This window comes from Equus przewalskii, chromosome 8 (genome assembly GCF_037783145.1).
Source record: "Equus przewalskii isolate Varuska chromosome 8, EquPr2, whole genome shotgun sequence".
Lineage (NCBI taxonomy): Eukaryota > Metazoa > Chordata > Mammalia > Perissodactyla > Equidae > Equus > Equus przewalskii.
In genome coordinates this window covers 68,815,588-68,832,927 of record NC_091838.1, presented here as the reverse complement: position 1 = coordinate 68,832,927, position 17,340 = coordinate 68,815,588, and the positions used below count along the sequence as shown (strand labels likewise).

General features: G+C 38.7%; 1 protein-coding gene across 5 annotated transcripts in view; it reads right to left on the bottom strand.

The window, feature by feature from the left end:
• Positions 1 to 17,340, bottom strand: part of NSMCE2 (NSE2 (MMS21) homolog, SMC5-SMC6 complex SUMO ligase) — a 226,571-nt gene that overhangs the window by 142,886 nt on the left and 66,345 nt on the right. For all 5 annotated transcript variants that reach the window (XM_008527514.2, XM_008527511.2, XM_070632040.1 and 2 more), the window contains one exon: positions 5,186 to 5,339. In XM_008527514.2, the coding sequence (XP_008525736.1) occupies positions 5,186 to 5,339 (154 nt within the window). The remainder of the gene's footprint in view (positions 1 to 5,185; positions 5,340 to 17,340) is intronic.

Here is a 17,340-nt window from a genome sequence, read left to right as displayed (position 1 = left end):
GTGACTCCATATAATTACAAGATTACAGTGTACGTTCTTCTAATTACAGTGTAAATTCTATGTCTGTATATATAATACAAAAGTCATTGTCACTGAAATTGGATTCAAATATCTCCATATTTTATGTTCTTTATATCTCATATATGACCTCAATATACTGTTAAATTTGTAAACATCTTTGGATTAGCAAATTTTCATTAAAAAAAAAGACATGCTCTCCCTTAATCTGAGCATTTAAATGTACCAACAAAATTACATTTCATATTAGATTATTTTAATATTAAAGATCTCAGATTCATAGTCAATTCCACTTTTGGTCACAGTGAAGCCCTTATATTTTGAAAATTTCTAAGTAGTATCAATCATTGCCTAATGCCCTCAACTTCCGCCTTGCTGACCTACACTAAAACTTCTGATGCCTACTAATTTTATAATAAACAAATGAATAAAGGATGAAAGAAAGATTGCTCGATGGCTTGAGAAAATGTCCATACAGAGGTATCTGCACACTCTAATTAAGTTCTCTTGATATTAAAACTGCAGGAGACCATGAGTTGTAATAGTGGAGACAGTTTATGTAAAAGAGGTGAGGAAGAAGGAAAATTACCTGAACATATTGTTTAGATAAATTAAAATAATTTCATCCAAGAAAGTCTGGTTATGTCTGCCTTAAACCAAACCATACTGTTGGTTTTACAACTTGAATTAGTAAGAAGATGATGATTACCATTTAGGGAAACAGAATTCTTTTCTGTGAAATTGTTCCCTAATTCAGTTATCACCACCACCACCAAGTGTAAAAATTCTCTTCAACCAATCTTGGTTTGTACGACTCCAAGAGTCTGAACTAAGAAAAATGGGGCACAGGAGGGAGCTCAGTAGGGTCAGCACGGAGACAGGCTACAAAGTAAGCGACTCAAACCCAGGTCTTCTGGCTTTCTTTCCACTATGCTGTACTAGCTCTTTCTCAAAAATAACTTAAATCTAAAGTAAGCTTTCAGAGTTTGCAAAGATCCACTATCTCATTTAATCTTGGTAATAATCCTGGCAAGCTGGGGCAGACACAGTATCTTTAATATACAGGAAGGACACTAGGTACCTGGGGATAAAATGTTTTGTCCAAAGAAGTTGGATCTAATATCTGGTAATATCCATGAGGCAAAAATAACTACCAAAAAAAATTATTGTGTGCAACTAGAGTATGTCACTTTTAGAGTGATCCTATCTTTAAATGAATATTGTGTGGCTGTTACGTCTGTCTCCTAGGGATGTAAATACCAGATATCTGTCCTGCCCCTATTCTTTCTCACCATAATCCTGCAGCACAGTCTTTCCTGCTGGGCCTGAATCCAGCCCCAGGCAGCTCCTATCAATCGACTGCCCATACTAGCCACACAGATAAAATCTGCATTCCTATTTTGATTCTCTTCATTTAGGTCCCACAACGTATAACATTTCTGACATTTTTCTCTGCCTTTGATTTGCTATTTGTTATTAATGCTTCACACACTATTTCATGTTTGTATATATTGTCTTTTCTAAGTACTGAGACTCTGTCTTTTATTTATCTCAGAGCACGAACTGCAAGGATTCATATACGGTAGGCAAAGTGTTCTGAACGTACCCGAGACAAAAGTATGGGTGTTCATGGAAAAATCTAAAGTTAAAAAACAAAAGACAAAAAACTTGCCCTTGTTTCTAATTACGGTTTAGATCAGGGGTCAGTAAACTTTTTCTGTAAAGAGCCAGACAGTAAATACTACAAGCTTTGTGGGCCAGATGGTCTCTCATGCAACTACTCAACTCTGCCATTATAGGGTATACACCCACAGACAGTAGGTAAATGAATGAGAGTGTCTATATTCCAATAAAACTTTATTTATGGACAACGAAATCTGAATTTTATGTAACTTTCATTTCACAAAACATTCTTCTTCTCTTGTTTTGTCCCCAGCAAACAAAAAATGTAAATTAAAGCATGTGAAAAACCATTCTTAACTTGCAGGAGGCAGGCTGGATTTGGCCCAAGGGCCATAGTTTACTGACCTCTCGCTTAGATCTGGGGTTCTCAGTGAGAACTTCGGGTGGTCTGCAGGATCCTTTCAGTAAGTCCAACTACCTATGTGTGAGGCCAGATTTTCTTTGCCTGCTTCAACCGAAAACAATGTACCACAACAGAATGAATGCAGAAGCAAGTATGAAGATCCAGCTGCCTTCTATTGAGCCAGAAATAGGAGATTTGTAAAAATGTAAAACAACGCCACTTTTCTTACTAATTTTTCTTTATGTTTGGGAAATATACAGTTATATTCTGTAATCCTCTTTATGATAAATGTAATGGGTTTATTATTGATTTTTAAAATGGATTAATATTTTTTAAATTCCTCAGTTTTGATTTTTAATATGCTAAACGTCCATAGCTATAACCCCTGTAAACGAAAGCTCTCTAGGGGCTCGGTACATTAAGAATGTAAGGGAGCCCGAGACCAGACAGTGTGGGACAGGCTGCTGAGCTACAGCCGGGCTAACTGACTCCCGCCTGGGCAGCACGGCGGGCACAACCTCAGGTTGACCCCCCACAGACCACCTGATTTCAGTCTCCCTCTTGACTTTTCCCCACCTAAGAGCTTCCTGGTATTTCTTTGATTAGATCCTAATTTGGTAAAATTTAATCCCATGCAATTTATGTTCTTGTATAATAAGTAGGTAAGAACGTGGTGGTTATTTTCATGAAAGAACCCTTCAGATATGTGCAGACCATAAAAACAGTTAAGCTTTTACTTTGCCAAAAAAGGTAGCTTGAAACAAGTCTCTCTCCCTGGCTTGTATTTTCCAATCTTTAAAAAAAAATTATTATTGCAATTTCTTGCCTTCAGAACATATCTCAAAACAAAAAGATTCACTGGCTCCTTTAAAAATCATAGTTCCTTTAACTTGGCTCCATAAAATTGTGACAGCACAATACTAATCAGCATCCTCACAGCAGCATTAAATCTAAAGAAATAAAGTTTAATTGACAGTGCTCATAACAATGCATTAAAAATCACATTCTGCAAGTAAGGTATACACATCTTACAGAGCATTTTAAGAGAGTATTAATATTTTTCTTGTTCTGTCATTTGAGATTTAAAAACTTTTTAAAAGAATATTTTTTAGGAGAAACAAAGGGAAAGCTGTCTTAATTTCAGTGTTACCACATACAGAGAAAACATATAAGGAAGCATTTCTTTCAATATAAATTTACTTTGTCATCAGGTTTAACTGTCTATCCAAATAATGTGTACTGCTGCCCTGGAGAAATTTTTTTCTCCCTCATTTTAGAATTAAAGAAACAACAACCATGATTCCAACGTTTATCATTTTGCTGAATTGTATATTCTTATTTAGAAACTGTTTCCCCATGAGTATATGTTTCTAAAAATCTTTACAGTTTTCTCTTATGAAATAGTAACTTTGTAAACAATAATGAAGGAGGAAGAAATTTGTATTTTTGGATACTTTTCCTTCAATCTGTATTATAAAATACGTTAAAAAATCAGGAATTATGATCAGATGCTAAATCTGCTATAATTTGTCATTAATGACTTCAAGTAGTAAAATACATTTGGCTATTTTTTTCTTTTTCTTTCTTCTTTTTTCTTTTTGAGGAAGATTAGCCCTGAACTAACATCTGCCGCCAATCCTCTTTTTTGCTGAGGAAGACTGGCCCTGAGCTTAAAATCCACGCCCATCTTCCTCTACTTTATATGTGGGACACCTGCCACAGCATGGCCTGTCAAGTGGTACATAGGTCCACACTGGGAACCAAACCGGCAAACCCCGAGCCACCAAAGTGGAACGTGCAAACTTAACCACGGCGCCACCAGGCTTGGCCCCTACTTGGCTATTTTGACCAACACCCAAATTGAAATTTACTGGCATCTTTAAGATTAAAAAGTCACCACCAAATTATTACTTGTTTTGCGAATTATTACCCATCTGGGAGAACACTGCAAATTATATTAGAAAGATTTTGGTAGCTGTGATGTTCAATGAAGAATAAAGAATAGACTTAAAATGTGGGAAAAATGCTTACTGTTTAAATCCAAGTAAAAGCAAGAGTCCCATCATGATTGCAAAACATTCCAAATTGTGAAACCTAAGTTATTTGTAAGATAGACAAAAGTAAAGCAGCTTCCTCAGTCATTTTTTGAGATCTCAGCATCAATTTAAAGAAAGTGCTTATATTTAAAAGAAAGCCTATTTCAAAATATGAATCCCTACATTAAGTACAAATAGGGACATGAAGTAAATTTATATCTCATATCATATGACATTCCTGTTCCATGTGTATACAAATGAAGGTGATACGAAACTAAAGTTAAAAAAAAAAAGTTGTTTGCTTCACTATTCAATTCTTTAAGGACTAAAAGAGCCTCAAGCCTAAAAGAAAGAACAAGTGATGCTAATGTAAAAACAAATTATATGTAATTATTACGTGGATTACATGGAATAAGAGGAAAAGAAAGGACATATGTATTCACTGTGTAGAAAAGATATACTTCTGTCAAACACTGTCTACAAAAATTTTTTTGTGTAATAAATAATTTTTCCCACTCTTTTTTAAACCAAAATTATGTTCATTAAAAATCCTGAGTATAATAAAGTTTATGAGGAAGGCAACAAATTTAAAAATCACATGGAATTTATACTAGCACAAAGACAGAAGCGATCAAGAGGATTTGGTCTCTATTTGAGAAGAAAAAAATAGTCTGAGAAAACACTCATACCACTACCCCAAAGCAGCAAAACTAGAATCAAAGTATAGTTATTTTAAAGCTTGGCACAGCAGTTTAAAATTTGAAAACCACCACTGTTATTTTAATAAAATAATTTTCAGTTTTATTTTCCCAACCTCCCCACCCCCACCCCCCGCCAACGGTGGGAAGATACCCTGTAACTGTCTCCAGCTGCTGGGGAATTTTCTTAGCACTTTGTGGAAACTGTTGGCTTTCAGAAATGGACAGGCTGATTTGAACCAAAAGTTAGACAAAATACAGAATTGCAACAAGAATAAGAAGCAGTTTAGAAAGAGGATCAAGCCAAGCAGATAAGCAAACTTTATAAAATCAGTTTCCTGGGACCGTTCATCAAGTCAGTTCCGTAATTTCAAAAAGCCAGACGAAAGCAAAGCATGCTGACTTACATTGCTTCTTCAGTTCTCTCAGCTGTTGTTTAAATTGTACAAATTTTTCATTATTTTGAAAGTCTGCATCAGAATTCTTATCCTGTAGAGCCAAAAATTTCTTCTGCACTAACAATTTTAGATCTGGTATTTTTTCTGGACGTTCTTCTTTTACCTGAGGAAGACAATAACATTATCTTAGTTAAACGTTAACAATAACACAGTTTCGAAACGTTATTTTTATCTCATTTCATCCAAACAAAAATACTATAATGAGGTAGAAAACAGACTCCCCCCACCAACAGAGAACCAGAGAGGTTAGGACTGCTGGTCAACAGTGGAAGGAATCAGCCATCCCGTTTACTCTTCGCTTTCTTAAACCATCCCTTCAATACCCTGCTAACTTGCTGTCTTTTTGACAACAACTTGGGAGAAAATCTTACATCAGTGCAACTGTGTCCTCCAACTTGCCCGGAACCTGAGCATCATGGCGTCTTCCTTTTCCCAGGCCTGCTCAGTGGCCTCTCCTACTCCCCGTTTGGTTATTCCATCCTTCATTCTCTTAACACTCCTCTTCTCTGGCCCTCTGCCCCAGCAGGTGAGGTTGGCTCCTACGTCACCAAAGTTGAGACTTCAACCTTGAACTTTCACCATCTGCTGCCACAATAAGGAATAAGGCAACTCTAAATCTATATCCTTTTTTTCCCCTCCCAATATTTTATTATAAAATTTTCAAATATGCAAAAAAGTTGAAAGAATTGTATTTTACCATTCGTCTACCTCCTAGGTGCCACAATTAACACTTTCCTGTTTGCTTTCTCACATATCTACCTACTATTTGTCCCTCTCAACCCATCCTCAACCTTATTTATTTATTTTTTTCTGAGGAAGATTCGCCCTGAGGTAACATCTGTGCCAATAGTCCTCTATTTTGTATGTAGGTCGCTGCTATAGCATGGCCGCCAACGAGTGGTGTAGTCTGCACCCGGGATCTGAACCCAGGCTGCTGAAGAAGAGATTGCCAAACTTAACCACTAGGCCACAGGGCCAGCCCCTCAACCTTATTTTTAAGTTTTTCTTAATTCCATCTTGATCTCCTTCAGAATAAACCTTCCCTTTCTTCACGCTCTTTCCTCCCAAAACCTTTAAATTGCTCTTTACTCCCATATTTTAATACAAACAACTTCTTATGATCCTTGCCCTCTCCCCTCAGTTATTTTCTCTTTATAGGCCAGCTCCTCCGAAAAACATAAGCTGTCTCCACTGTTTATACTTCCTTAGCCACCACCGTCAAGCTCTGGTGCCTCCACTTCACTGCAGTTGCTCTTCTGCTTCATAATTGGCCCCTTGAATCAACGGTCTTTTCCTGACGTTCCTGCCACCAAACAAAATTCACCAACCTCTCCCTTGTGCCCCAATACACCTTAGATTTCCACCACAGCCCCAGTAATATTCAACTGCACTTATTTTTATATGTCTCTTTCCTCTAATAAAATGTAAACTTGTTGAAAGATGTTTGATTTATCGCTGTGTGGCCAGCACCCAGCACATAGTAGGCAGTACTCAATATACGTGTTTCAAATCAATTAATCTTATTAGTTTCAAACACACTCACCCACTAAAACCCATCATTTACCTACTCTTATTCGTAGGAGTAGTGAACACAGAACATTTTCTGAGTGGGAAGACAACTTAGAGATCATCAAATCTTGACCTCTACCTTCCTTGGTTTCATAAATAAATACAATGATATAGAAAGAAGTTAAATGACTTATCTACTATCATCCTGTTAGTTAGAGGAAATGCTAAGACTACAAGATAAATAAAGAAAATTCTTGGTTTTGGTTCTAGTTAGTGGGATTTATTTCTGATCTCCCTGAATCTAAATATCAATGCACATGAAGGCGAAAGGTTATCTGTAATTTATCTGCTTTGAATACTCTTTGTCATGGAGAAAAGAATTATATATAATCTTCTTTTGCTGTAAGTTTTTATCGGCTAAATCAAAAGTGAAAATTAAGCATGAAACTAAAATGCCTAAATATATATTTATAGTACAGAGCGTAAGAACTGACTGTCTTCTCGTTGTATTGATGATACACAACCAGTGCGGGATCCACCATCAAAGAGAGTTGTGAAAAACACGGAGAGGCTTTAATGACAAGTCTTACATGTAATTAAAATTTAAAATAAGTCCAACAAGGCTAAAGAACCAATAAAGCTCAGTTTGGAAAAGAGAAGGTAGAAAGGAAATTTAATAATGCTTTATGTCTCACGAATAAGAGCTATTACCCACGGTGACTAGATACCCTCTACCGCCATACTGGATAGAACAAGATAAAACAAGTTCAAGATCATAGCACACAAAGTTCAGAGTAGATGCCCACTCAACATAATTAATTTCCCTAGCTCCAGTACGTCCACTGGGAGGAGCTGGAGAGAGGGCGGGGGGCTGGGTAGGCATTTTGAGGTTGACAACATGGCAACCTGAACTGTGGCTAGTAAAACCTGAATAAACTAAATTTAGTGATCCAAAGTTACTTTTTCCTCCCACAGCCAGAATCTCAAGAGAACTGCTGTAAAACACATAAAGTCACTGCAGCAAAAATCTTCCCTGGAAATTTGATGCTGCAGTTGGCACAGCTAACCAGTGCAAGGAGAACTTATTGTACTCTAGCTATCAAAACGAGAGCCTGGAAAATATTAAATTCATTGTCTGTTTAAATCGATGCAATAAACTGGGATTAACTACATTTTTAATGGTTTCTTGCTTTGTTTGTATCTCCAAGAGAAATAGATACATAATCCCAAAAGGGGAAGGAAAAAGAGCCATTCTTTGAGTAGCCAATGCTAAGTGTTATCTAGTCTGAAAAAGGTAAGGATGGCCCTCTTTTCCTAGGACAAGTTTAAAACACCTCAAAGAAATTTAAGATGGGAAGAGAGATCTGTTAGATCCTTAGTCCACCCCTTTCCTAAGGATAAAGTCCCTGGACACAGGACTGAAAGCCTCAGTGAATTAAAAGACACTGGCTGTATTAGTTTGCTAGGGCTGTCACCAAAGTATCACACATTAGGTGGCTTAAACAACAGAAACTTATTTTCTCACAGCTCCAGAGGCTAGAACTGAGACCAAGGTGATAGCAGGGTTGATTTCTTCTCAGGCCTCTCTCTTTGGCTTGTAGGCGGCCATCTCCTCCCTATGTCTTCACATGGTCTTCCTTTTGTATGTGTCTATGTCCAAACTTCCTCTTATAAGGATACGAGTCGTCATAAATTAGGGCTCATCCCAATTACTTCACTTTAACTTAATAACCACTTTAAAAACCCTATCTCCAAAGATAGTTACACTCTGAGGTACTGGGATTAGGACTTCAACATATGAATTTGGGAAGAATACAGTTCAGCATATACACTGGGTTAATGAATTTTTTTTTTTTTTGAGGAAGATTAGCCCTGAGCTAACATCTGCTGCCAATCTTCCTCTTTTTTTGCTGAGGAAGACTGACCCTGAGCTAATATCCATGCCCAGCTTCCTCTACTTTATATGTGGGACACCTACCACAGCATGGCTTGCCAAGCGGTGCCATGTCCGCACCCGAGAGCCGAATTGGCGAACCTGGGGCTGTCGAAGCGGAACATGCAAACTTAACTGCTGTGCCACTGGGCCAGCCCCTTACATCATTATAATTTAAAAATGATAGAAACTCCTGAGAAGTAAACTTAGCAGACACCAAACTTACATAATGGGAATTTAATACTGCCCTTGGGAGACAAAAAGTCAGGTTTTAATGTACCACCCACTTACCCATCCAGTTTTCAGTGAGTGCCCTCTATGTGCCAGGCACTGAAGCTAAACGAGAAAAGCTGATCAGGAACAGATGGTGAAGAGCATTGGGAGCCAGGCTACGGAAGTGAAACCTGACATGACAGGCAGCAAGAATGACACTGAAAGATTTTAAGGAGTAAAGTAATAATAGCACGAGAACATAGAGAATGCACTATAAACAGGAAGGGAGAAGGAAGCTCTTGCTGTATGTTAACCAACGGCAGAGAGGCTGGCAACATGGTCAAATTGTAACACTGTTTTTGAAGGAGATTGGCCAAGTCTTTTTGTGAGAGGAAGACAAGGGATTGGGAGTGACTCTGAATACTTTATATTTAACATGGGCAATTAGTTAAATTACATTTCCTTGAGGAAAGAAGAGGGCAATTCTGAATGTCTGTATAACATCTAAGTGGACAGATCTAATAAGCAGCTGGAAAGACATTAAAATGACAGCAAAGGAAGAAAAAGAAGAGAGATGTATAAGTAACTCTAGAAAGAATAAAGAAAACCAGGAGGGAAGAATGCTACAGAAGAAAAGAGAAAATGTCCTTAAGAGATGCTTGTCCCTTGGGAAAAGTGATGCAAGAGAGTTCAAGCAAGATGAGGGCTAAAAAGAGACCACTGGATTGAATTACTAGGCACTTAGTACACTGCACTGGGACTATTTATCTGTCTCAACCTGCTAGCCTGTGAAGCTTCTCGCAGGCAAGGATGGTTTCACTGGTGTCCAGTGCACTGCCTGTTGCATAGTTGGTGCTCGAATGATCTTGATGAATGAGCAAATTACAGGGAGGCCAAATTATACTGCACTGAGATGAGAAAAGAAACTAAAGGAATTCTGTGTGAGTGAGTGAATAAAGCCTAGTGGAAAAGGATGAAGAGAGAGATGGGAAGTAGAGCATGGGAAAGAGAGAACTAAAGGGACTTGTTTATTTGCACAGAGTATAATAGTAGCTTGAAGTGAAGTTGACATGATGGAGGAGAAAGAACAGGGACCTCGGGATCAGGTAGAACCGAGTCCACCCTGAATTGTGGCTCTTGGGACAATCCTTCTAGGCCTTAGATTTCTCTCCCCTCTTAATTAGGAATCAGGAACACCCACTTCAGCACTGTGAAGACTTATTTCATTTTTTTCCTTCCAACTTTAGCATGTTTGAGACTTGAACATGTTTGTGGACTGAGAAGAAGGAGCCATTGGAGAAAAAGAAATCAAAAACACTAAGGGAAAGGAAGTGAAAGATCTGACTTGAGAAAATCATTCAAGCACCAAGGCAAAAACTAGAGTGAGAAGACGATCTTGACCCGCTGAGAAAGCACAACAATAGTCTTTAGCAGGTGTCATAAATGCCGACAGGGCTGGACAAGCAAGGATCTGAGGAAACCCCCAATAAGTGTAGGACAACAGGAAGTGGTGAGGACTGTGTCGACACAGGGTACAAGCCCCAGGTGAGAGGAAGCTGCCACACAGCTCCAGATGACTGCTGCCACACGAGAGAGCAAGCCCAGGTTTTTAGCGAAAAGTTAGAAATTGAGAATTTGTGAGACATTTTCTGGCTTTTAAAACAACGTATAGTCCAAACAATATATCATCTTGAAGGCCAAGAAAATGAAACCTCTATTCAACGCAAGTGAGATATTTTAGACATTAAAAAAAAAGTCCTTTTGTGATCCACAATACTTGGGAGTCTAGTGCAAATTCCAGGCTTCTACTTTAGGAATGAAATGTGGTCCTTTCAAGCAGGACAGAGAAAAACAGAAAAAGAGGGGTGTGGGGGAGAAAAGAGAAGGTAAAGGATTCCATTCTGACATGCTAATCCACAGTATTTACTGTTAAAAACTTGGGCTCTAGACTTGAGATTACAAATAAGGCTCTACTACTAACTGAATGACCTTGGAAAAGTAACGAAATGCATCTAACCTAAGTTTTCTCACTTGAACACAGAAAATAATATCAGTATTTACCTCGCAGTGTTGCAGAGAGTAATAGACGGAACAAAGCATTAAAGCACTGAGCTGTTAGAGAATATTCAATAAGGAATAGCTGTTGTTGCTGTTATCGTTACATATATCTTCAGGGTGGCTGGATATACAGGTCTGCAGCTCAGCAGACTGACACGGAAACACCCATGTGGAGCAATCAGTGATGGATTTCAATGGAAACGGTAGAAATGAATGAGATTATCAAGGAAACTGAATAAATACAAACGAAAAAAAAGAGGACCAAGGACAGAACTCCAGAGAATACCAGACTTATGGGGCAGCTAGATGAGTCTAAAAAGAAAATGTACAAGAGTTAAGAAGACAACCAAAAGAAAGTGCCCCAAAAGTCTAGGAAGGAATTTCAATTTCTGTTAAATGCTGCAGAGAAGTCAAGCTAAATAAGGATTGCGAAGTGTCCACTGGACTCAGTGACTGGGTCTCTGGGAAATTTAGCAAGAGTAGAGAGATGCACAAAGTTCTGACTCCAAAATATCTAGACTTTTAATTAATGAGTTGTTTAAAAAGATGGCGCAGCAATAGGAAGAAACACAGATCTCCAAAAGCTCTACAGACTCTCCAACTAAATGCCCAGCTTCAGCTCAAAATCACCTGTGAATGTTTAGCTGCATTTAATCGGAACCCAGCACGCCTGTGACTGCACTATTTCTCTTATGTCAGCAAGGGGAGGGCAATCAAACCGAAAGGCAGAACTCGGTCCTTACCCATAGGAAACTACACATTATTTTCAACATGTTTTAACATAAAATTTTAAATATGCATATGATGATAATATACCTCATTTCTTTCAAACAATATTGTATAGACAAGCAATTACTCAAAGTGTGTCATTTTACTGCCACAGGGCAAAGTCAAGGTCTCCTCCTCCAATTATCATTATTGCCTTATAGCTATCATTTCACTGGGAGGGGAAATCACAGGAGCTAAGGATATTAATGGGCTGAATCATTCACACACTTTTGAATCATGTGAGAATCTAGGATAAAATTAGTCATTCTTGTAACTCAACCAAGACTCCGATGGATTTACCCTCTCCAAAACATCCACTGTTAGATGTTTGGCTCCCAAAATAACATATACCCAGTGATTTACATTTTGGAAATCATACAGCCTTTAGAAGTTTGTTACAAGCACACAGTAGTGATAAGCAATTTGATTTGTGTTCTGCTCAGTACGTTAAATATCCCAAGTTCTAATTCACAGCCAACTTGATCTAAGCCTATGGAAAGTGCTTTCATGCTGGGAATCCAGAGAAAACTGCCTCAATTGGTCCTAGAACATCCATTCAAAAAATATTTACTGAGTCCCACTTGGGTACCAGGCATTACAATAAGCACTGAGACATTTAAGGAAGTTGGCCCACACTTGTGACACACCACCAATCCAACTGGTCATGCACAGGGTAAATTTATATAGGCCAACACTGTCTCCACCTTTATGTAGCTAAAAACCTTGGTAAAGTTTTTATTGAAAGGCATGTCCAGGCTAAGAATCATTATGCTTTCACTAGTATAACCTAATTGCATGTACATAGGGAGACACATTATATTTTCTACAGAGTTTACTGTACTGCCTTTGCCCTGCTAAAAAAAAAATATCACACGTTAATGATGACGAGCATAGATTATACCCTTCATTTCATGCCAGTTTCTGTTGTCAATTGCACAATCTGCACTGAACTCTGTTGGACCCAATTATTTGTAGTTGAGTGAGTTTCCTAGTGCCATTATTTAGTTTGACTTCTGACAAAACACTTAAGAGAGAATACTTCCTTGTTGACCATTATGACACATCGAATGGACTTCATAGTTTGCCAAGGTGTTGTAACACACCATTATCGAGCAGCAGGCAACCAGACGTGGAATGATCTTTCCTCCTTCAAGCCTTTCAGAATAATTTTGAAAATGAATAAACTTAAACATGTGTGAGTGCTATTGGTCTAGTTCTAATGGACCAGTCCTGTTAGAAGAGACAATTGTCTAACAGACGGCAGTTGAGCGAAGCAACCTGCCATCTATGTGCACTTGCTAGTAAACATTTATGCTTTTGAAAATTACTCCTACAAATTTCTCATGGTGCCATTCCCATTGTAAGATTATGAACAACAGGAATCACTTATTTACACAGAATACAGCATTAGGATTCTCACACACTGGGGAGTGGGTGGGGCAAACTGCTGATTTTGCCTCTCTGCGTCTTTTTGTGTGTGTTTTTTTGCCTTATTTTGTTTGTTTTGGCAGAATTCATAGAAACATGCATTATTTATTCATCCATTCAATAAATATTTACCAACTGCCTACCAGACACAGGCACTATGCTAGGCACTGGAGATGAAATAGCAAACAGACTAACCTGGTCCCTGTTGTTCTCAGGGGGTTTGGGATCTAGGGAGGAAACAAGTATTATTCAAATAGTCAAATAAATACACCATCACCAACTGTGGTAAGTGCTGTGAAGGAAACACATCAGATCAGACAACCTTTTTAAGGACTGCTCAATTTAAATACAGGTCATACCGAGGAGAGGGTAAGATGAGGATTATTACTGTTATTAACAACAATAACAAACACTTTGCACTTGCAAGCACCTTTCATCTGAGTGGTTCAAAGCCTTACAGACACAAGTATCATTATCCCAACTTTACAGATGCGAGGAATGGGCAGCTCACAGTACTTCAGCGTCTTGCCCAAGGTCATGCTGAGTCAAGGACAGATGGTTTCAACTCATCGAACCCCCCTTGCAACTTAATTTTGCTTTGCATGTGCCTCTAAGTAACAACTCAGAAAGAACATTAATTTTAACTTATGAATATTTAATCTTAGTTTTATGAAAACATACTTCATTTCAAGCATATATCCTCAAGCTTTAGCAGTCATTTGTTAGTTCTTGGATGAAAAGACACTTTATTCTGAATCTGAAATTGTCTTTCCTGTCCACCATCCCTCTGTCATCCACAGAATTACTAAATGCCTCATTTATCACTACGGTATCTCACTCAAGATTTTGCAGTGAAAAAAGTACAGCAATGGGTTGATGCTAATAAGACTTACTGGTCTTACCAAGAATCCAGAAAGATGATCTTTCAGAATGCTAACTCGTCTACTAAAGATTCAGTCCAGTGCTACCTGGGAGACAACACCTCATGAGGTTAGAGTAATGTCCCACAGGATGCTTATTATCCACGAACAATATATGACATTGTTTCTCTGATAGCCAGAACATATGGGCCTAGGAACCAAGGGACAAAGCTGAACTAGTTACACATCTTCTCCTCCCCTACTCATCACACCTAATAACCAACTTGCATTTTTTCCCCCATGGCTGCAACTCTAGTTCTGCTGGTTTAAGAGTCTCTGTAACCAAGAGAAGAATGATTTCACCAGGGGACTCAACAATGCCTCCACTGATTTGGAAGCTTAAATTGCAACCCAGCAATTTTGAGCTCCTCATGACACTGAACAGATAGATAAAAAGTGAGGTTACAGAACTGGTTGGGGCAATGAATCTTGATTATCAAGGGTAAAGAGGATTGCTGCCACAGAACAAGAAAAGGGAGGTGTGTGTTTGGAATCTGGAATACCACCTGGTTTTGCCATGTCTAGTGGTAAAAGATAATGGAAGTCATAAACAACTCCATACAGGTGGGACCATCAAGAACACAGATACCCAGGAACGAAAGCCTAGGTGTTACAGTCAGATGAAAACATACAATCAACTGAGAGTTGGCAAAGGGCAAAACGAACATGGAATGAGTGGTGGAGAAAGAGAGTTAAAAATACCAACTATGGGTTCAGGACCAACAGCAAAAGCTAAGACTGAAGCATCCACTGATATTTCTTCCTTGGTCTGACACATACATATTTATGTTATTATTTCCCTCTTTCCTTTTCTCCTAATATTTTATAAAAAGTAAGTTCGTGGCTCACTAGTTACAGAATACCATAATGGCACAGTAACAAAAGGAGTAAGTGTGGCCCAAATATCCTGGACTTGGCAACAGCAACCGATAAGATGTTATAACTTTCTCCCTTTTGGGCAAAGAGAGAGTATGTTCTTCACTTTTATGAGAGAGAGCTGCAACATGACAGTAGGGAGCATTTTGTTGTTGTTGCAACTGTTCAAAAACTTAAGCCTGGAAGAATACAAAGTTTGAGCAGCCAAGCTCACTGGTCTAGAATCTTTTGAACACCCTTCCCATGTCTGGGGAATTTCCTACCTTAGGAATAATACCTCACTGGGATAGGAACCAGAAATTCACTTTCTCAGCCTCCCTTGCAGCAAGAACACAGACATGTCACCTTGACCCTTTGCCTGTGGAACTTCAATTCTTGTGAATGACATGAAGGATGTGTAATATAGAAGGTGTCAGCACAGTCCCTGGAACCAGATTACCCAGGGATTTAACCTTCCAATCTCAGGTCTACCTCATACTAGCTGTGTAATCTTGGGCAAGTTAACTAACCTCTCAGAAACTCGGTCTCCTCATGTATAACTCCCCAAGTCATAGGGTTGTCATGAATATCAAATGAATTAATGTACTTGTTAGAGCTTTGAGGGGTTGGCCCCGTGGCTGAGTGGTTGAGTTTGTGCACTCCTCTTTGGTGGCCCGTGGTTTCAACAGGTCAGATCCTGGGCACGGACATGGTACTGCTCATCAGGCCATGCTGAGGTGGCGGCCCACATAGCACAACAGAAGGACCTACAACTAGAATATACAGCTATGTACTGGGGGGCTTTGGGGAGAAGAAGAAGGGAGAAAAAAAAACAAGACTGGCAACAGATGTTAGCTCAGGTGCCAATCTTTAAAAAAAAAGAATTTAGAGCTTTGAAATACAAATATAGTAGCCATTTGCCACATGTGGTTATTTAAATCCAAATTAATTAAATAGAATTAAAAATTTAGTTCCTCAGCACACTGTCACATTTCAAGTGTTCAATAGCCACACGTAACTAGTGACTACCTTTCTGGGCAGCATAGACACAGAACATTTCCATCACTCTAGAAAGTTCTACTGGAAAGCGCTGACTTACAGAACACTTCCTGGCACTCAGTAAGCACTCAAATGATAATTGGTGCTATTATTTTTACTAGTATTACTATCATCATACTGTTACTATTGTTCCTATTTTTTGTTACATTACATCCCCAGAATGCTTTTTTTGGTGAGAAAGATTGTCCCTGAGCTAACATCAGTGCCAATACTCTATCTTTTTTTTTTTTTTGGTATGTTAGTAGGCTACTGCAGCCATCTAGGCAAAGGTGGTGATGGCACAGATTGGGGTGACACCCGAATAAGTAGCAAGAGGTGGTCAGATTCCAAATATATTTTGAAGGCAGAGAAACAGAGTTTACTGACGGACTAGATAGGGGCTGTGAAACAATTACAGAACTTTTAGGACAGCTTTGATTTCAGCCTGACTAACTGAAATGGTACAGTTGCCATCTTCTGAGGTGGGTAAGTCTGGAGAAACAGCCAGTTTTGGAGAAAGAAAATCAAGAGCTTAGTTTTGGAAGGTTAAATGTGAAATGCCCATGGGAATGAAATGAAGTGGAAATGAAAAGAAGATAGTTGTATATCTGAGAGTTGGTCTTGGAGAGAAGACATGGTTATAGCTACAAACGCTATGAAAACTGCTTAAGCACATGGTGTTATAAGAGTTCATGAGAGTAACATACTTGGCGGACGGAGGTCAGGTGACGTCAGGGAGGGCTGTTAAAAAGGAGTGCTACTAAGTTTGTGAAGGGAAGAAGAGCTAACTATTTGAATGTGAGAGAAGAGCATTCCCAGTAGAAAGAATAACGTGTGCTAAGGCCAGAGGCAAGAGAATATTCCAAGAACTAGCATAAAACAACGGTAAAAAATGAGACTACAGAGTTAAGCAGGGGAAAGAAGTTTGAATTTAATCCTGAGAGTAATAAGGAATAACTGAAGAATAAAAAGTCAGGCAAAATAATCAAATTTCCAATTTAGAAAGCTCTCTCGAGTTTCTCTAGATAGAAAACACATCATAAGAGAGCAACACTTCACGCAAGAAACTTGCCATCAGAGACTGAAGATCATGAAAACGAGGGTGGAGGTGGGCGAGTTAATTTGAAAATCAGTAAAATTTGAAGATGGAATACAAGATATGAGGAGCTAGGAGGAGCAGGGATGATAACCAGGTTTATGATGCAGGAAAGTGGGTGGACAACATTGCCATTTACTAAATTACAGAAGCCCAGAAGAAATCAAAGGGAAAACTTGTCTCCGGGACTTGCTGAAGTTAAGGAGCACACTTAAGTGGAGACGTCAAACAGATGATGAATTCATGTGTGTGATTCTCAGACAAGTGATCTGGAATGGAAATAAGG